Source organism: Fulmarus glacialis, unplaced genomic scaffold (genome assembly GCF_000690835.1).
Source record: "Fulmarus glacialis isolate BGI_N327 unplaced genomic scaffold, ASM69083v1 scaffold5030, whole genome shotgun sequence".
Taxonomy (NCBI): domain Eukaryota; kingdom Metazoa; phylum Chordata; class Aves; order Procellariiformes; family Procellariidae; genus Fulmarus; species Fulmarus glacialis.
In genome coordinates, this window is record NW_009186944.1 from 1 (window position 1) to 21,154 (window position 21,154).

The 21,154-nt window shown below is 45.1% G+C and overlaps 1 protein-coding gene across 1 annotated transcript in view; it reads right to left on the reverse strand.

The window, feature by feature from the left end:
• Positions 1–7,042: 7,042 nt before the first annotated feature.
• The window catches only part of UNK (unkempt family zinc finger), a 33,787-nt gene continuing 19,675 nt past the window's right edge, over positions 7,043–21,154 (reverse strand). The window contains exons 10-18 of the mRNA XM_009573169.1: positions 20,901–20,948; positions 19,797–19,997; positions 15,474–15,542; positions 14,632–14,806; positions 13,393–13,494; positions 11,718–11,906; positions 8,690–8,871; positions 7,883–8,140; positions 7,043–7,475 (exon numbers count right to left, since the gene is read on the reverse strand). Coding sequence (XP_009571464.1) covers positions 7,320–7,475; positions 7,883–8,140; positions 8,690–8,871; positions 11,718–11,906; positions 13,393–13,494; positions 14,632–14,806; positions 15,474–15,542; positions 19,797–19,997; positions 20,901–20,948 — 1,380 coding nt within the window. The 3' untranslated portion in view covers positions 7,043–7,319. The remainder of the gene's footprint in view (positions 7,476–7,882; positions 8,141–8,689; positions 8,872–11,717; positions 11,907–13,392; positions 13,495–14,631; positions 14,807–15,473; positions 15,543–19,796; positions 19,998–20,900; positions 20,949–21,154) is intronic.

A 21,154-nucleotide genomic window follows, 5' to 3' on the forward strand; every position in this document is an offset into this window, starting at 1 on the left:
AGGGGGACAGAGGGGGTCCCTGTGCCCCCTGCCACTGTCCAGCGCCCATCTCAGCCCCACCTTTGGGTAGCAATGCTCCCATGAGGCTGGGGAGGGTGGGCACGTGGTATTTCAGGGGGTTTCTTTCCCTGTCCGGACTAGCAACACTACACGGGGGATGTGAAAGTGTGTGGCTGTCCCTGCCTGTCCCCATTAGCTTCCCCCCCCGGGCCCGCCTTGCCTGGCCATGCCCCCCCCTCCTGTCTGCAACACTGCATCAGCGCAATGCAAACGCAGCATCACTTATTTGGGGTGGGGACAGCCCATGGCCAAACCTGCCTTTTTTTTTTTTTCTTCCTTTTCTTCTTGTGGATAAGCCTCTTATTTTAAATTAAAAGGAAGAAAGCTGATGCTGAGTCTGTGCATTGGGGCAATGGCCGAGGCTTCAGCGAGGGCTTGGCTGTGCTGAATCGGTGGGCTGTTTTCCTCTGCAGGAATCACGTAGTCTTGTTGTGAGTTCCGGGCCGTTGGAAAATATTACACGAAGGTATAAATCAAAGGGCTGGGAAAGCTGCCACCGGCCAGCGGTGCTGGAGGCAGGCAGGGCTGAGCAGGCCGCACGGCCAGTGCCCGTCAGCCTGCTGACGGAGCCGGCGGAGCTGGGTTTGGGCCTGTGAAAGAGCCTGACGAGCGGCACGTAAAGCCCAGGTCTGGCTCAGGAACGGCAAAAGGCTTTTAGGATGGGTGGTGCGTGGTGGTTTGGTGGTGAAAGAAGGCCCAGGCAGAAATGTGTGTCCTCGGGGCTGCGCGGCGCTGGGCGAGAGGGAGGGGAGCAGGAGCCATCCCTGCCCAGCGTGGCACTGCCGGCTCCAGGCCTGGCACCTCCCCGCGCAGCCGGTCGGACTTTGTGTTTTGGCGGTTTTTTGAGGGTTTGTGTTGTTGTTGCTTTGGGGGTTTGTTTGTTTCCTTTTTTAAAATGTGCACAGCTCTTGTGTGTGTTTTTTGTTTAACCGCCGATCGTATCGACCTCAGGGTGCTTGCAGGAGCTGAAGGAGCCTGGGACCATTGCTAGAGCCTGGGCAGCAATAATGAGCATCGCAGCCCCGTGAGCTGAACCATGCGGTGCTTTGGGCTGTCCAGAGCCCAGAAGGAGCGGGCAGGTCCCCGGCGTTGCCCCCAGCCTGCGCCAGGGACCTGCGTCCCTCTGCTACGGCACACGGGACAGTGGTGGGATGCAGCTCTGCACGGTGCATTGCACATGGGGTGGCCCAGGTGTACCAGCAAAAATGCCCAGCAGGGCAGGTGGTTGCTAACTATTTGCTGGGTATTTTGGAACTTGTTTTAGCTGCAATTATTAGTAATTATAAATCTGGAGCTCCCTCTGCCCCCACCCTGCAAGTGGGTGGCTGTGCTCGAGCTGCCACAGGTCCCTGGGAGCTGCCGTGTCCCGGGGAATTAAAAGCATCACCCTCCCGAGTGCCTGAGCACCAGCTGCTTTCTCAGTGGGCTGAGCAACCGCTGGGTCAATTCAGGTTAAACCCTCGATGGAGGGTGTGTGTGGGGGGGGGAAAAAGCTCCTTTGATATCTGTACGACATGGCCAGGCTCAACCGATCCCACTGCAGGAGGGATTAAGGCACTGCTCGCTCACAAGGAAGCCATTTGCTGGCTTAAACCACTCGTTTCAGTCCCACCTCGTAGCTCTGCAGAGAAGTAAGATTCCGGAGGAGGGTCCCCGCTGGCGGAGGAGACGCTGTCCCAGGGCATCATTTCAGCCGGGTTGCTGCTACTGCTCCCCGAGAGAGGAAACCCTATGCCTGCACCCTGCAGCTAATTCGGTGTTGGCACCGGCTACCACGCTTTATTGCAAGGCTTAGCTATACAGGGCTGCAGGTTTGAACGTGGGTTAGCTTATTTTTTAAAATTGTTGTGCTCTAACTTGCTCTGCAGCAAGGACACCTAGGCTGTCCTTGCTGCAACAGACAGCGTGTCCCAGCGAGCAGGTGGCACAGGCTAACCTCTGTTTTGAGCTTGTTTGCGCTTTATTATCCAAGGTGTTTGAGCTTAATTTTTGCTCAGCTCTGGGCAGACCCAAATACGGTCTTTTCCCACCCCAAAAGAAATCATACCCCTTACAGAGAAGGACAATAAACCTGAAATGATCAGATCGTAACTAACCCCATGGACCAGGAGGAGAATAGCCTAAGCATTAAAAATTACAGCTTGAAGCACGCAAACCCAGATCCTAGCAAATGCAAGACTGAGGAGGAAGAAATCCCCATCATCATCCTGGTGAAGAGCCCCAACACAGGCAGATTGCTGCAACACAAGAGGGAAGGGGGCGGGCACTTACATCTACCGATTTTGTTGCATTAGTAGTAATCTGTAATATAAATTGGGTGAGCCGGATTATTATTGTGATTGGACTAAGAGTAAGTGGTTGATGCATCTTTGAGATGCATCTTTGAAGCATTAATTAGACCAAAAATAAAAGGGAATTCCTGGATCCATAGGTAAGGCAAGTTCTTTTGGGTGCCAATGCATGAAACTATGTATGTAACGATCTAAATTTTCATATCCCCCGCGGCTCCAGAGGCACACAGGCGCAGGCAGAGCTCACCTCCACCCAGCCTGGCTCTTGCGGGAGACACTTAGAGGTAAATTCTTGTCCACACCAAGAATCTGGGTGATAAAACGCTCTTTGCTCTGTGGTTTTGCCATTTCCAAAGGAGTCTCTGCCCCACCTAACCGCACCACATTGACTCTCCCCCTCTTCCACTGCACCTCGATCGTAAAGGTGACGGGCAACCCCCCTGAAAAAGGGGCTTGATCCAGAAGGGAGCTCAGGAAGAAATTATTCTTGGTTGTGTGAAAGGGAGAAGGCAAAATTGGCCACGGAGATGAATTCGATCTGTTATTTTGAGGGCTTCACCGCACAGACTTCTCCACACCTCCCCAAGCCCCAGAGCTTGGGGCGCAGGGTCGCACATACACCCCGGGCACGCATGCGCGCACACACATGCACACACTGCTTTATTACGTATTTTTTTCTTAGCAAAAAAATAAAAATTTATTGTCCTCTAAAAAAAAATCCATCCTGCCCTTGGAAACTGTGACACAGATTGAGTTCTTTCCAGCCCCACATGCAAATTCACTCTGCCAAGAAAAGAGTCTAAACCAGGTTTCCGACAGCCAAAACACATATTTACAGAGTACGAGAGAACGACAGCTGAAATCACAGTTCTATACATGGAATCAACAACACGTTTTACACACCACCGATCACCATTCTGCCAACTTCTACACGGACTAGGGGCGCTTCCGCCCAGTGCCCTTCCTCCTGGGGAAAGCGGGGAAGAGACTGGTCAAGAATTGCCACCAGAAATACTGCAGTGTGTATTATTATTATTTTTCTTAAAACGTATACTGTATTTATTTTGTTTTAACATTGGAAGCTACGGAGTGGGGAAGCCCCAGAAATCTCTCCAATGCAGTCACTAGTTTGCAGGAATACTTCACCTTTAAAATACTAGGTTTTACATCAGTAACATCTATTTTGCTGTTGGCCATCACTCCCAGGATTATTATAATTCTGGAGGAAAAGACTGGTAATATTCTTCCTTCTCAGATTGGGGAAAAGGAGAAAGAGAGGAGGCTCGGAGGCTGGAACAGCAACGAATTACGGAGTCCATTCAGCGTTACAGGCTTCCTCGCAGGGTAAGGACTTCTCTTCATCGTCTCAGCTGCACAAGCCTTGCAGGTGGCTCAGGTTCAGCTTCAGAGATGTACGGAAAGTGTAAAACTCTTCCGCAGGGGATCAGCTGCAACGAGCCCCTTCGGGGGGGATCTGCTTAAGGAAAATGTTGTGCTCCAGCTCGGAGACTTTCCCCCGGCCCCTCCTGTGCCACCATGTCTTTGCCACAGCTGGCATGCGGCTACGTCATCTAAGGCCAGAGATGATCTAAAAGTGGTCCTGTTAGCCCAAAGCTATGGCAAAATTCTTCAGCTCCTGGCTCTCATCTACAGCTCTACCCTTGCTTTTTGATATCTATCTACCCAGGATAGTGTTGTCTTAAGCCATCTGCTTCTATATTGTTTTTCCATGATAATGTAAAAGTTTATTGACCTTTAAGATACTGTGGTTTCACAACACAATTAAGACTCCCGAAGCCCAGCTCTTAGCTCAGAAGTGTCCGACCTGCACAATTAGTCACCAAGGTCAACACTTCCAAATCTCCCAAAAATTTGGGGAGGAAAATGTCATCCAATAAGGAGCCTGTGTGAAGAGGCAGTACCCAGACACGTTCAGGGCTGTTCAGCAACAGCCAGCTGGGCTGCTCATCAAACCTTGTGGACCAAAACTTTGTTTTGAAGCGTGACTTGGCCAAAAAAGCCCCCTTAGTTCTGATGTGTTACACATCTCCTGTAAAAGGGAGTTCCCGCTTCAGAAGGAAGCGTGATAGTACATTACAGAGGCTGTACACATTAGCACCAGGTTTATTTCAACAGGACTCTTTTTACAGCTGACCACAGACTCTTAAGCCCTAAACACAGTGCTGTGATCACAGTTCATCCTTCCTGCCCGGGGCAGGCAGTAACAACTGCTGGAGTGGGTCAGAAATGCTGCCCTTTCCCCCTGCTCTCACCTCACTCAGTTATGAAATTGTCACATAAGTGGCCCCCCAAAATATTCACAAAATACGCAAAGATGAAGTTCTCTTTTCCATCTGATGCTTAAGAAAATAATTCACATTTCAGATATTTCTTTTTTTTTTTAAAGCAGCAAACAAATTCATAGAAACCTAAATTTAGAAAGTGTTTCTTAAAGAACCAGACGAAAGCGAGAAACAGCCTATGTGCTTGTGCAAAGAGAGTGCCGAGACACATCGGGGTGGGGGCAAGGGAAGGGGCTAGTGCTAATTCCTTCAGGCTGTTCTGCCATGAGTGCAGCGTGGCAATGGAAAGTTAAAATTTCAGGGCCACGAACGGGTGAAGTCTTAAACTCTTTGGTCCTTCAGTGTAAGTTTTAAAACAGGGAAACTGTTTTACTCAAAAGGGAAAACTGTGCTTTCTCTGGCCTGGAATTTTCCTTGTACCCCCCTGCCCAAGCAACATGCCCCCTCGGAAACTGGGGGCAAATATCTCTTCCCACTAGACCCAACAGCCCCGCATCACCGTGACTGGAAGTCCCATTGAGACAGCTAGAGCTGCCACCCGTGGACAAGTCCCATCTGAAGAGAAGGGACAAAGTGAAGAGCCCCGTGGGAACGGGATGCAGTCACGCAGCCAGGTGCTGGACAGTTCTGAAAAAAGAGGGTTGGCCAAAGGCAGCATCACCCTGAACAGTCCCACAGGGAGGCAGGAGAGCAGATAAACACCACGCTAATAAAAACTAAGTGTTACAAACCAATAGCCAAAACAGGCTGATCAGCTCTGGTTCTTATAAATATTAAAGACCTGATTCAAGAGTTTATTTCCTATGATTTAAGTTAGTTACAAAAACTTTTTAGTAAATTTTTATCTTAATTGGGCTTTTTCCTCCTCCCCCCACTTTTTTCTTTTTTCCTTTTTTTTCTTTTTTTTTTTTTTCCTAAAAAAGAAATGTTCACGTATTTTAATAAAAGGTCTTTCCTTAAGATCAGACCAAGGCAGATGCGCTGCCCCATGGCACAGACATTCAAAGGCTATAACCAAACAACATAGCCACAATAGTCACTCAAGAGTGTCTCTCCATAAAAAAAAAAAATTAAAAAACCTGATGCTAGTTACAATAAAATACACATGGAAAAAAAAAAAAAGCATTTTTACCAAAAAACCCAAAAACAAGTTAATGGGACAAACATAAAAAAGAACTACACAGAGCTGCACTTAGGAGATCATCTGGGAATGCATATTAACCCCTTCCATGTAAAGGAAAGGTGGAATTATGGAAGCAAACCTAATTATATCTTTGCATTAAATATGAAGCTTTCTGAGAGGCTCCGGTAAAAATTCAGTTTTCCTACACCAGTGGGCTGCTGGAGGTTCCAGTGCTTTTCCAGGTCAGGGAGGGGTAGCACAGGCAGCATCCCTGTGCAAAATAAAAATGTTTAGTCAGCTGAGTGGCCTTTTGGTTGAGATCCCAGCGGGTTACTGCAATCCACCTGATGTAAAAATCCAATGGACACGCTAGTAAAGAAAGTCACAGGAAAGCTCAGCTACTGGACAGGTCTAAACTGGTGGCATTTCTTTGCTATGCTGGACTTTCTCTGTCATCACAGGCATACATGATCTCTAGCATGAGGGCTTCTGGACCCAGTAGTCCACAAACCACACTTGAGGCGCTGACGCAGGCAACATCGACTCTGTTCAACAATGTCCTCAGACTACCTGGAATTGTTTCATGCATTTCAGCAGTGACTATGAATCAGGTCCCTGTGGATAAAACAAAATTAATCTAGTTCAAAACACTAAGAAGTCTCTAGACAGCCACCAGACAAAGGGGTGCCTGGAGAGAACTAACCTCTGCATCCCTATTTCTTTCATAAAGGGCTTTAGCTGACACAAGGGCAATACTTCTAAGCTGCTCAGACCTGGAACATTTTAGCTGTATCAGCAATGAACACTAGTCACTGAATTTTGGGGCTTGGCTTGCTCTAGGTCCAATGCATTTTTTTCCCTCTTTTCTTCTTTTCATACAAATATACAAAGAGTGTAAAAAAAATTTAAAAAGCGAACTTTGCTGATTAAATGACAGACAAAGTTCCCGCACATTCAGAGATCGGCAACGTGAGGCCCACCAGGCAGGCACCCAGCGGAGCTTCCATCAGGGAGGACAGCTTTAACCAAGCTGGGTCAGTGAAAGAGCAGGGAGACCGAAGACATGAAGAAGTCATTTCAATCCACCTCGATCCTCCCCGTGATCTCAACTCTTCCTCTGGAAAGCACATGGAAGCCCCTCTTGCCCACTCTAAATCCTTCTGGAAATAGTCAAAAATTTGTTATCACCTAAATAGAAAAGAGGAGAAACACAGACTCTGCAAATGGCCCTTTGATCTGTATTAAAAACAGCTCTCAAAGTTCCTCAAGAGTTAGAATTAGTGGGGCATGGGTGAGGGGCAGCTTAGATACGGGATGTAAAATATTAAAAAGTGCTCTGCAACTAATTTTTGTTTTATGTGTGTATGTGTGTGTGTGTGCATATATATACATACACAAACATGCACATACACACACATATATACATATATATACACATATATATACACACACATATATATATGTACACATACATATATATGTACGTATGTATAAAGTTAAAAAGTTCTATGCGATATGATTAGAACAAGTGTCCTTGGAAGGTCACGACTGGAGAGAGTGGGGCCTGTTGGGATGGCAGATGGGGCACTCGCCCTCCTCGGCGCACGTTTCACACAGCACTGCGTGTTGGCACGGTAACACCACCCGGTTCTCCTCCTGACACTTAAGGCATTTCACTGACTGCACCTGAAATACCGCCTGCAAGAGAGGGGGACAGGGCAAAACGTAAGCATCAAAGTCACAAAGCAAAAGGGCTCCCGTCCTGTGCTACACAGTTTGGGGAAGAGCAAGGAGGCAGCAGGGGAAGGACTTGCAGCTGTCCGCCCATTCATCTTCTGAAGCAAAAGCAAAGCAGCACAGCATGATGTCTTTTAGGACCTTTAGGATCAACAGAGCAGCTTTGATTGACTTAAACTCTGTACTTCAGGCACAAAGAAGAGGGAGGTATTTTCCTGTAAGCTGGCTAAAACTCACTTTGGCTACATTCACATGGAATTGCTTTGATAGGCTGCTGGTTTCTGGCTGTATCAAAGAAAAGGGAAAAAAGCTGCGATCTGTAGGAGCAGAGAGAGCAAGGCCCCGCCCTGCAAGTCCCTGGCACTCACCTTATCGACTTTCTCTAGGTTTGCCCGCAGCTGTTTCTGAAGGGTGTAAAGCGAAGAAAGCGAGAGCGTTTCCAGGTCAGAGAAGGAACGCAGAAACTGAGGATCCTGGCCTGTGTGGATCCTCTCCAGCTCCTCCTGCAGTTTCTTCACTTGCAGCTCCAAGGCTTCCCTCTGCTCCCGGGCCAGTTCACATTCCATGTTAGCTGTGTTGGCGCGATCATTTGCTTCCTCTGCCTCCTTTTTCCAAGCATCACAAGCCTACAAGTTCCAACAAAGAGGGTAAAAGAAGCAGTCTGAAAACTTGGTCAGCCTCCAAGAGAGAATCCCAGGCAAAAACATCCATTTTCATATACTGCTCACCAGGAGCATGCTCTGTCCAATCTGCCCCATTCCCAAATTCTGAAACACCCTTAGAGCTTCGGTTCAAAGCGCCGCTCATTCCAGATACCCCATCTGATTAGGCTGTGGTTCTACATATTTGGCTCACACCATTAAGGGGATGAACTTTGCATACCAGCAAATAGTCATGGATCTAAGTCAACTGGCAGGTCTTAGAGACTGTCAAGCACTTCAGTGCATCTGCTACGACACCTGGCCTTGCACTTCCAGCATCTGAACACATCAGGCACAGTGATTCAGTCCCTCTTTCCAAGGGAGAAGAAAGAATAAGAATGCTCAAGAGAATCTGTTTGTAAAACCTACAGCTCTTCCCATCACCTCAATGTCTGGAAAGCTCCTGTTGAAAGGCTGACACCCTCCTACTCCTTTACACTCCCTAATCCCTCTTCCCAGGAGTTGCCCAAGTACCTGTTTGGCTTGTTTCCAAGACTCTTCCCACTGCTTTATTGTGCCGTTGGCTTCATCCAGTTCTTGTCGTAGCCGTGCCAGCTCCGCAGCACCTGGACCTGACAGAAATGCAGGTGAGGTACTGGGCGAAAAACTCCCCGAAGCAAAGTGCTCCCATATGCTGCTGTTCATCCCATTTAAACCTGTTTCACAGGGAAATAGAGAGGGTTATGTCACAGGTGCTGGCAATTTCCCCATTTCCTCCCTACCCCTGTGAAATCCAGGATTCAAAAATGTGTACATAGGAAAGAGAAGATCATCTTAAGAATGATTTTCATCCCCAGGACCCAGGAATCTGTCATAGACGGACTTTATAGGGGAAGTTTCACACCATTAGGCCTCATCTTTAATGATATAGGGAGGACCCAAGAAACTGAGTGGAGGCAACTTTTGAATGAGGCTTGTTTTAGAAGCATCTATTTTATAGCAGAGCTGACTACCAGCTTGAATCGCCCTTCTCATATTGAGAACCTCTGAACTGCTTACTACCTTCCCACTTTTCTGTGCAGCACAGCCATCAGCATTGGTGAACAGATTGGTTCACACAGCCAACCCAGGCGGTGCTTCCTCTCACATTATACCCTAAAAAACTTCTGGTTTTGTCTTCTCAGCTTGGTGCTTAGGAAAGGAGTCTCGCTTCCCAAACAGTGAGACTAAAATGCGCCAACATCATTACTGTTTGCATATGCAAGAAACAGCACTAACTGGAAAACCCTGTTTATAAACAAGTGGAGGCAATAGTATATACACATCAGCTTCCTCCCCTGCAGAGTTCTAGCATAAAGCTAGTGACTGGCACCAGAGACGACCAACTAACCAACCACTTCCCTACTTTAGCTTGTTCAAATAATTTCTCTTTTCAGGAAGAAATTCAAGGCTGAGGAGACAAAGCAGTAGAAAACCAGTTGTAAACAAAACTCATTATTTTTCACAGGCTCCGAGGTTTGTACTCTTTTAATAACAAAAATATTTTTACTTAAAATAAGCATCCACACTTTGCACTCAGGGGAGAACTAGGAGGAAAAACTCATATTGAGACAGAGCTACTGAGTGATGTGGACATTCCTAAATCTAGTTTCATTTAGTAATTCTGCTGATTTCACAGCAGCCGAACTGACTGTGTCTGCAAGCAAGCCCTGGAGCCAATGGCCTCTCACTGAGGGCTAACCCAGCACCACTTACTTCCCATTTAGTACCAGCCAAGACACAGTTACAAAAAATACAGCTGAAAAATAGTAACTCGACTTCACTAAGGGCTTACGTGCATTAACAAGTCATTTAGCAGAACAACAAGGGCTCTTCACTGGCTCAAGACACTTACCATGGATCTATTTCAGCTGCTCTGAAGCATGCTCCGTTGAGAGCAAGAAGTTTTAATAGAACCTCAACTCACATTTTGTTTTTAAAGCTCTAGTTTTCTTGAAAGGGAATCTAGCACTAAGCAGGATGCTGGCAAGCCACAAATTCTGCCATAATGCTGACCAAGCTTATCTCGTCATTTCTTTTTACTCTCTCCACCTGCTGTTCTCATTTCACATTTGAAGTAGCAAGCTCCTTTGGTAAAACATTTTGCATCTAGCACAGTGGGAACTAGCCCAGGACTACGTATTTTTAACTCAACTGCAATACAAGTAAGTAATAACTACACAGACTACACACTAATTTATATGCATTCAGGAAGTCACATGGAATAGATAGATTCCACATTCCCAACTGCTAGGTTACTATTTAAATATCTCATCAAAACCTCAGCAAAAATTGTTTTGTTGTATTATAGGAAAATATCTAACTTTTTTCTTAAAAATCAAGTATTTCAGTGCATTTGTGAACTTCCTGCATTTCTTTGTTTTTTTTTTTATAACTACATAGTCAATACAAATATAACTGCTTAACTTGTTTCTTCTGAAATGAAAAGCAGGCCTTAGCAGCAAGTTTTCCTTTTCTTACTGAAATTGGGATGAACAGCCAGCCTCAACACTAATTAACAGCACAGATACCCTCTGATGTCTCTCTTCTTATTACAGTAATTGTAAAAGCTCTTAAAGCCAAACACATAGCAATCACAAGGCATGGAAGCATGGTTTTGGCCTATACAAACAAGGGATGCAGTTACACAGATAAGTGCATGCACAAAGAGATTACAAAAGCATGTAATAATTTTATTTGGTTAAGCTGAATATTAAAGATTAAAGTGTATCTCAGATTTGAAGAAGCATTTATGTCTAGTATCAATAGAGAGAACTAATATTTACTGTTACTAACAGAAATCAGCAAAGCCAGTGTCACTGTAGCTTTGAGCCCATCCAATAGTTTTGTATCTCAAGGTAACCCTGCGTCTTAATAATAAAATAGATTTGGCCCCTCAATTCCCAGTTCTGCCTGGGAATTTCTCATTCCCTCACAGTCCCTCATACAGGAAACAGATCCTCAAGATGGTGGGGGGAGGAGGGGCAGGAAAGGAGCAAAAGGGACAAAGCTGGAACACTTTTTGCAAAGTCCGTACTGCAAAACTGCATGCAGAGTGCCGAACAGGAGAGAAAAGTACAATGACCCAAGTCTGCTCTAGAGCTCCCAGAAGCCAATCTGACCTACTGGCAGTCCCGAGGGCAAACTGCAATCCCCACCTCAACCAAGCAAAGCTGAGGACCCAACTCTGAGTTTTATGTCAAGTGAAGTCTCAGCACAGCATTGCTGGCAGGAAAAGGCAGAGCTCTTTTCCCTGAAAGGCATCATCAGAGCAAATCATTTAACCTATCTGTCTCTTTTTCTCAGTCTACAAACATGGCAAGTAGAGGGAATTGCTCCCTTATTCACAAGATATTAGCTGATTTTTGGTAAAGCAGCTTCTAGTACTGTTGCTGTTCTCACGGGAAGAGGAGATACAAATGGCAGCAGTGAAGTAATACATTAAAATTAAAGCTAACTTGAACGAAAATACTTACATGGCACAGACAGGCATGTACATGGGACACACACACTGTGCATTTACCTAATGATCCATGAGAAGCTGATGTCCCCAGGAATGTGTTTTCTGATTGGCTTAAGTGTCCCTGGGGCTGATGGAGGAAATGCGATGAGAGGCTGACCGGTGGAGAAGGAGAGGCAGAGTGAAAGGAGGCAGAGCTTCCAAGGGACCCGGGGATATTTACAGGAGCAGAACTTTGCAGCAAACTCCCACCTGGACAAAGAACACACAGAGAGGATGGCTATGTGTGACCATGAAGTGTGGGCCAGAGCAGGAGTTCAGAGCAGAAGGTGTTAGCTTCCCTCTCTCCTTCCTAAGCCCCTCGGGATTCCCTCTGCTTCTCATCACGTTTCATTCCCCTCACAGCCTTTAAGAAGAGCACTGAAGCTGCCGTCCCACAAACCACGTAGGTTAAGACCCTCCAGAGTTCAATGGATTACTCTTTCATCAGCCAAAGCAACAAAAGGTTTTCTGAGCAGAGTTCAGTCCCTATCAGTCCAGAGAAGATGAATTTGGTATCTGGTGAAATACTGTGTAACGAAAAATTCACTTCTAAAACATATGCCTCTGCTTTTAATACTTCCAAACAACCTGTGAGAAGTCAGTCATGCTGGATCAGGTCATGATCTTAACCACCAAAAATCAGTGACTAGCTTTAGTCATTTTAGACATACTTGAGTGCCTGGATCTATCAGTAATAAAAAACCCCAAATAAACAAAAGCCCAGCCTCCAAAGACATCACACGTCCCTTACACAAGAGGTCATTCTGTCTGCCACACACAGATTGAGGGAGATCTCAGCCCTGCTCCCCACTCTCTCCTGATCTCCCTTCTTAGAAGATTACCAGGTAACACCCAGACCTGACGTGAACAGAGGGAAAGGCAGCGTGGAGGATCTCTAAGCCACTGCAGATGGGCAGTGGCAGAAGGAGGGCTATCAGCAGACATGCACAGTAAACTCCCCAACCAGGCTCTTATCTTTGGCAGGGAAGTGGAAGCGATATTCTTTAGGGTTCCTTCCACAGGTCCCTTCCTACCTCAGTACAGCTCCACGCAGTGTAGTTCCCTTGCAAACCTTCAGAATACCCAAGTTAGCTCTCATTCAAAACCTGTCTTATACAGCAAGGGTAGCCAGAAACTACAACCACTTCCAAAAAGCTATGAGACATTTCGTTTTTCCTTGGACACTCATTAGAGACAGGTAGAAGGGGTCTTAGCCTACCTCCACATATTAAAATGAGACAGACATTACAGGAATCAAATCAGCAGACCGTGATGACACTCTGTGACAGATGGATAGCGTTACCAGGTCAGTGTGTTTCCTGTTACTGCTAGGGAGAGTTTTCTGCTTAAGATGCAAATCGTTATACTTTGGCCTGTTTTTAAAGGTATGAGATGCCTTCTAGAGTCCACTTACACACTTAAGGGGCGGGGGGGCGGAAATCAAGCAAGTCCCATTCAGTCTCAAGAAACATCCCAAAGACACCTGGGCCCAATGGCAAGAACTCAGCTCTGCTAGTCAATAAGGGCAAGCTTTCACTTCAAAGATGCTCAGCGGTTGCCAGAGTTTGTTATAATTGCTGTTTTAACCAATGTTATTTTGGGACTGGTTTTAGAGCTTTGCTGGGCTGGCTCCACTGAGGTGACTGGGCAACACTGCTTGGCAGAAGATAAAGAAAGCTCTGTTGCTTTCATGTACCTATCATGATGCCACTCGTGTGGGGCACTGTGCTGCTGTCAAATGTCTTCTCCAGGGCAGCCACTCCGAATTCATTCAGGTCCAGGTCATCCAAGGCAGACTCTGCCAGACACAGAGGTACCAATTATGTTATAAAGGACCAACAACTTCAAGAGATAGGATGGCCCAAAGAGCCTACATGCAGAGGAGCCTTCGCTCTCTATTTGTCAGTCTGCACAGCCCTACTCTCCGCCCTGTGCAACGCTGTTCTTAAATGATTTGGCAGAAGTGTCATGGGCAGCTTTTCAGTTCAGGTTCTTTTGCCTGATCTGATTTCTTTTTGTCTCAAAGTATTCCCAAATGTTATACAAAAACAGAAATTTGATGAAATAAACAGCAGTTCCCATAAGTCTTCCCCAAACTGCTCTTTCAAGTCTCTCCATAATATGCAGTAACACTGGCTTATGACATGTCTGGGTCTGGCTTGTGCTTTGTCCCTACTTTGCTGAAGAGCCACTCAGGAAAGAAATACCAGTAGAAGGGAACACTTGAAAATCATCTCTGAGGTTCAAAGATGGGGTAAAATAAAGAAAGCTTATGAATGCCTGCAAATGTTATATCTATTTGAACATGCCTCATCACTAGTCATGATTAATATAATTCCATCCCACACATGCCCACTCATTTCTATAATTATTTTTTAACAAATTAGTGAGATCACCTCAGAAACGTTAGATTAAAAAACCAACACAATCAGGTGACCAAAAAACCTGTACCTATCTAAAAGGAGTGATTCCACTCTCTGGACTCTCCTGTTCTTTTTCTTACAGCCTCTGTCCCACACTCTATGAAGGACAAGTCCTTGCAATCTACCTGGTGCTAGCCCTTGCTATAAAATTGTCATTTAGAATGTAAGGGGTTGTAACTGTGGAAAATACCCCTCTGGTTTCCTGCCTACTCCAAGACCTCTTTGTCACTTTGACAAACCTAAAACTAAGGCCCTTTACACCATCTGACATTCTGAATAAGTGGCTTGGAGGCCTTCAGTTGGTTCCACGGCTGAATTTCACCTGTAATGACCTGCACAAAACATCATGTGTCACAGTCACAGAAAAAGCTTACAGCCTCAGGAATCTGCCAACATTGACAGAGACGAAAAACTGGAGTTCACTGGAACACCCATGGCTATTCCAAGTCTCATACCTGGTGATCCACATCTGAGGAAGCCCCTATTAGCGTAAGTAAAAAAGGCAAAATTACCTATGACAGACTCAACGGTGTCACTGGTTGGGTAGAAAGGAAGGGCATTGGCATTCATGCCTGGTATGCTGCTGGTGCCAGCAGGGCTTGGTGGCGTTGCAGCCAGACTGGACGTGATACTAGAGGAGATGCTGGATGTCAGCGGGCTCCCCACTGGGAGAATACCCAGTATGTCCTGAAACAAGAGTAAAAAAAAGGAAATAAAACATCTTTATAGAAGAATCCCTTCAGAAACATGCAGGAACGAGCCAAAGATCAGCAGCAAACCTGTTCCTGCCTGCTTCCAACCTGACAGATGGCTGGTGCTACTACTAGGCTGGGGGTGGGGGAGAGATTAACAGCTTTTCTTTAATTTCTGCCGACTGTTCTCCATTCCCTGCCCCCCGCCCCAGTATTACAAACATCCTTCAGGCTGCCCCAGAATTAACTCCTGTGACCCACAGGTTGCATGCAATCACAGGGATGGGTCACACAATCACTCAGACTTAGTTCAGCACACGACTTAGAACCTGATATTAAATTCTCTTTGCCGAATCCTTGAACTTAGATGACTCCAGAGATTCATTCCAGCTCAATTTTCTGTAATTTGGAGACTCTCTCCAGCACAGTCCAGGCCTATGAATCTCTCCTGAATTCACACAGGTCTAGCCATTCACAAACAACCCCTCCAGCAAATCATCCCATCTTCATAAAGTAATCCCTCAAGCTGAGCATCCCTAATGGTGTCTGGACTGTCATTTACTCCCTGCAGAGTTGTCTGGATCCACAGAGATTTCTCGTGTCCTTGTCTGTGATGGTGTGAGCACTGAGCTAGGTTCAGAGCCCTGCTAGCAGTACTGTACCTGTTTGGGCTGTAACAAAGGTTGCTCCTGGCTCCTGTGTTCCAGTGAGTGGGACTTCATTTTTGCTTGCTGCAGTAAAGAAACAGAACAAAAGATAAGCAGAGGGATTAGCAGCAAAATTTAAAATGGCTGACTGCTGGCTTTAGAGAGGCATGAGAAACACCGTCCCCTCCTCTCTCACAGCCTGCTCTGGGCACTAAAGAATTCAGAGAGCGGGAAAGTAGAGCAAACTGAAAACACTTCAAGTAATTTGCTTTCTATATACCAAGACATCACTCCTAGAGTTATGCAAGGACTTGTCACAATTACACTTGCCTTCAATGCTGCTATAAGTCCTCTGCTTGCACAAAAGACATCTTAAGAACCAAGACCAAAAATGAATTATTTTGCCTTGCTATAAATAACTCATCAGCCCTACTAGTATCTAAAAGAAGGGCCAGAAATGGTGGGAGGCACACTATATTTTTAAATTATGTAAACGTTTTTCAGCTTTGTGAAAATAAAGTATGTAGATTATGTTTTCCCTCAAACTTTTCCAGCTCCCAGCTAGGACTACAATGTAAAATAAAGTGATAACTGACCAATTTTAAAAGCAACGTCATCAAAACTGATTTTTAAAAAAATCCTTCCCCCATCCATTAACATAGAGACCTCAAAGCTATAAAACATAAGTGAGATCAAGGCTGTCTGGAATTGCAAAACTGCACGAATACCAACATACATTTAGAATTCCACCATCCAGCCTAAAAATTCAGCTTGAGGACCTTCCTGTACCACATCCTTAACGGATATCAACCCTCTTGCCTCACAACATCAGTCAATTCTGAGCTACAAAACCAGAGCTGGGAAGGAAGTGGCCTCTTGAGCTTGTCACTGTGCAACGGTCTGTTCTGCAGGCCTTGCTCTGTTCCTCCCATGCTGCTATATGCGTAAGGCACAGGGAGATCAATCACACCCTCTGGGCACAGAGAGGGAGCAAAAAAGTGCTGAGAATCAGGCTGCTTGTTTACTCGCTCTCCAAACCCCCCAGTCTGAATCAGAGACATATTCCAGGCATAAAGTCCGCTCAATCATTTTTATCGCAAACACAGGCAGTCGCCATCTCTGCAGGGGAGATTCAGGCATGATGTACAACAGCAGTGCATAAGACCCCACACTGACCTGAAGTGATACGCCTTGACTTTTTGGCTTAAACAGGCTTATGAAGAAGATAAATGATTGCTGGAGAGGGATGACATAACAAGACAGGCAAAAGAGCAGCGGAAGAATTCATCCCTTGGTTTTACTTAATTAAATCATTTTCTCTGTTCAACTGTATGCCTATGGGCCGATGGGGAGGTCAAAGCCTGGCAAACAGGCAGTTGAGACATGGACGCAAAGATCCTTCTGCAGAGGGTACCATTCTCTCACGCTTCCCTGAACAGCATACAGTGCGTTTACATACAGCAAAACTACCCCTGAACCTATCACAGGCTTGCTTTCCTTTGTGTGCAATAGATGTGTTACGTTAGTGCATCTGTGTGTGCCTGATAACACGCCTGCTAGATTATCCAACACATCCCTACCCTGTCTGACACTCATCTGAACACAAGATGTGCTATCAACAGACGTCAGAAGCTAAAGTGAAGGCACGTACGCAGCCATGCCCCCACCGCTGAGAGGCTTCCTGCCAATGTAGCTAGCTGGCTCTGGTGCAGTTAAGTCTTACTGGAAGGTTTTTTTCCTTAAGGAGGAGAAAAAGTGAACTCATTTCTAAGCTAGTCTCAATTTCCACTGCCTTGAATTCATGTAACACCAGTGAAAAATGGAGCAAACCGATTGCCATCACTAAGCCCGTCTCCTTTAGCTCTGAATAACATTAAAAAGGGCATACATCAAGACAGAAATTCAAAGGGCAGGCTGAAATTCTCCAGCTCACTCTGTTGCAGTCAGGAAAGAAAACAGGGGACATAAATTACAAGTGAAACAATGTTTTCTGACCAGCATGGAACAAACCTACTGTACTGTGTGTCAGGACTTAGGAACACCTCCTGGTCGTGGCACTCAAGTCCTTCCAGTGCAGCCAGCGTTTTCCCAGCTTGCTAAATCTTTTGGGACTCAGGAAGAGTATTTTTAGCTTTAACTGCTGGCTCAGCCTTACCACAAACTATGTGGAAGCTATTACACAGAAGGTGCATTTTTCATTCTAATAAGATAGAAACTACTTGTACTAATTCTACAGCGGAAAAATGACAAGCCTATTGCAGAGCTGCGCCAGAGTGTCTCTTAAGTTTTCAAATATGAGTGAACACGGTTAAATGTCTAATTATTGGTCTAATTTACAGGGTATATGAGAATCTCTAGTGCCCACTGCAGCCAAAGGGAATTACAGAGGATTTTAAAAAGTAAGTAATTATAGATGAAAAGAAAATTAAATCAGGACACTTATGAGACACCTAATTTTGTCTGTAGAAGCCTAGCATAAGGCAACTGTGATTACTTCCATCTATATCTTAATAGCTATTTATTCCAGTCATTTAATACAGGTTTTTGCTTAATTAAAGCCACATGAGTAAGAAGCTACCTAAATACAGTATCTTTGTAGCACAGCCTGGACTTCAGACATAAATGCTCATCATCTGGCCCTCCTTTTAAAAGTCCTATTCATGCTCCATCCCCTTTCTCCTTGGCTTTGGCTTGCTGCTCATTTTCTCCAAAGCAGGGCCTCCCTGGCATCCTGCCTCTGCTGGCAGGAATCAGGGGTTCTCTCAGTCCTTCGGCTTTGGGTTCACTCCTCCTTTGCAGCAGAGGCAATGAAGAACGAGCACATGTTTTTTCTTTTGTTTCTAAAGAACTGCTACAAGCTGCTGTGCCCACAAGAAGTGCCAGGATCACAGCATGGTCTGCTCTTTACCCCCAAAGCCATGTTGCATCAATTTGAAATTTCCTAAGCCACATCCACATTAAGCAAGACAATGAAAGCATTTATAAGAAAGCGTACATGCATATAGCTTAATCTGTATTTGTCACTAAACCATTTTAATTAGACTAAACAGTGTTCAAGACTGGTCCTACTGCAAAGTTTGGTCATATTTTCCCAAAGTTGTAAAAATAAATAAAACAAAACCCACAGAGTCTGCTTCTAAATCCAACTACTTTATGCAAGAACTTGTCTGGACGGGATATTTCCACTGTTTTCTCACAGCAATGCAATACTAAAGCAGCAGTATAACCTCATTAAAGCTAGCTTCCTTAATATTACAGACAAGAGTTTAAATGTAGCCAGGTTGAAAGCAGCATTTCTTGTCATCTCTGTTTTTAAGCAACATAGACCAGGTATTTTTATTCCTTTTTATACTTTTTTTAAAAGGAACTTGTAGGAAGTATTTTTGCAGGCACCTCTTCATAAAAGTAGCTATTCCTTCCCCTAAATTGAAATGTTGTTCTATTACATTTACAAACCCAGTGAGGAATAAAAACTGAGACCCAAGCTTTGGGTTGGACTCAGCTGACTTGGAAGGGATGGTGCAGAGAAACTATTAATTGTAACATCAAGAAAGGAAATTCACAATAAGAAGTTGACTGTGGAGAAGCTCATGTGTGGCAGAAGAGATGGAAGAGACTGTTCTAGGCTTAGCAGTCTGAATAAGGCATGACACCAAGACGAAGAAGACTGAGGAAGCAGCAAGGCAAGACTGGGATATCCAAAAGGGATAAGAGGGAATGTCATTAGAGATGTGGGTTGGGTAAGATTGCAGAGGGTTCGTCAAATGAGAATGAGGAATTCAAATTTTATACAGAAGCCACAGGAGAGAGTCAAGGATCAGAATGATACAGCCAGAGAAGCAAGAGACAACTAACAGGACATTTTTAATACATCGGAAAAATGAAGGGTGAAAACAGAAGACAAACCAAGTCACGAAGATCAAGGTAAGAGTTCGGAGTGAGAACAGAGAAGGAGGGATGAGTTTCCATGAGACAATACAGCAAAAGAAACAGCGACTCTTGGCAAGGACCTAAATATGGAAAAAGAAAGAGCAAGAAGTGATATGTGGGAACTACCCAGGGTCAACACAGGACAGAAGTTGTGAGGGATTAGGAAAACAAGCAGCAGCTCGACTACAAACTGAGTGTGTGATGGCAGCTAGGCAGACAAGAACAGATGTAAGATGGAAGAGACTGGAAGGGAGGCTGAAAGCAACAGCAGGGATCTGAGAACTGCTAATGAGAATAGTACTTTCTCATTTTTGTCCCTTGAAAAATAAAAATACATTCAAGCTAGACTGGGCAATTTCTCATTCCTCCTCATCCCCCCAACTCTTTCAGCCAATACTCCCTACTAACCTGGCATTTGAAACTCTTCAAATACTCGGCCCCCACCTGATCTTCTCGCTCAAACCCCGGTGCTTTCTTGTAGCTGCCAGCTGCTGTTACAGAGTCTGAAGGAAAACCAATGGTCTCCAAGCTGTGTGGCTTTCCAATGGCACCAGGAGGAGACCCACATATATTAGATGGGCTTCCGAGACTGCTGTTCCTACAAAGAATCTAACAGAAGGAACAAGTGTCAGGAAAGTACAGCCAGCCAGGAGCAGCGACTCGAAGAGGAGAGGCATCCCATGGAACAGCTCGTTCACTTCACTGTTTGTGCATCGATTATACTGACAGTCAACACAAGCATACAAGCTTCCAGTAAACAGTAATTAAAAACCAGGAAAAAGCTCCAGTAGATACTGGATTTATACAGTCCCACAATTATGGTTTTACTGCCATTACTTTGTACTGGAGTGCAGTCTTATAAAAACCAACCTACAGCTCTAGTGACATTTATTCTTTTTGAGGCCTCAGATATGACTGAACAAGTTGCCAAACCTGACCAAAACTCTCTTTGCTTTCCTTAGGCTACAGAGGATCCTGTCTGCACTCTGAGTAGTAGCGTGAAGCCTGGAAAACTGCCGTGGCAGTCAGAACAACCAAGTATATCTGAGCTACGTGTAATACTGTATCTTTTGCTTTCCAGTTGGAAATCTGAAAGTTTTAATGCAGGCACAAGCCAAGTATCAATAGCTGCATTAAAAAACCCAAGGATTTCCAACAGTTCCATTCTTTGGACTAATATCAGGGATCACAATCACATGCAACAAGGCTAGTTTTGCACTGTAGATGAAGCCACAGACAGCAGCAAAGGAGATTAAGATGAGTTTTAGAGAAAGCGCCTACCTGGATCAATGCAGGTATCCCATTTCTCTGGGACAAGAAATTATTTGCCTGCACTGGCAAGCATGACTGTGCTTCAGACAACATTTAGACAGCTACTGCTACCACAGGTTCAAATGTGGCACAGTCTGGGCTAGCATTAGAAAGAAGGACCATCCTACAGTGTTTTGATTTTATTTTTATACAGATATTCTGCTGTCCACGCTTCCCTACAGTCGCAAAGATACTACTCACTGTGGTGGAGGTGGGGCTAGTTGGCAGAGTTCCTGATTTATTCCACACCTACAGTACAAATACAAAACAGAACAGGCCACGTGAGGCTGGCTGCTAGAGGGACCTTTTTCTCTGATTAATTCATCATGTAAAATGATCACCAGCAAAGCCATATTTGTTTGCAAGCCACATGCAGATGCCCTGTGGAGTGATGAAGTCACAGAAAAGACATGTGTTGCCATTTGGCATATCTCCAAGGATTAGGAAAGGCTGTT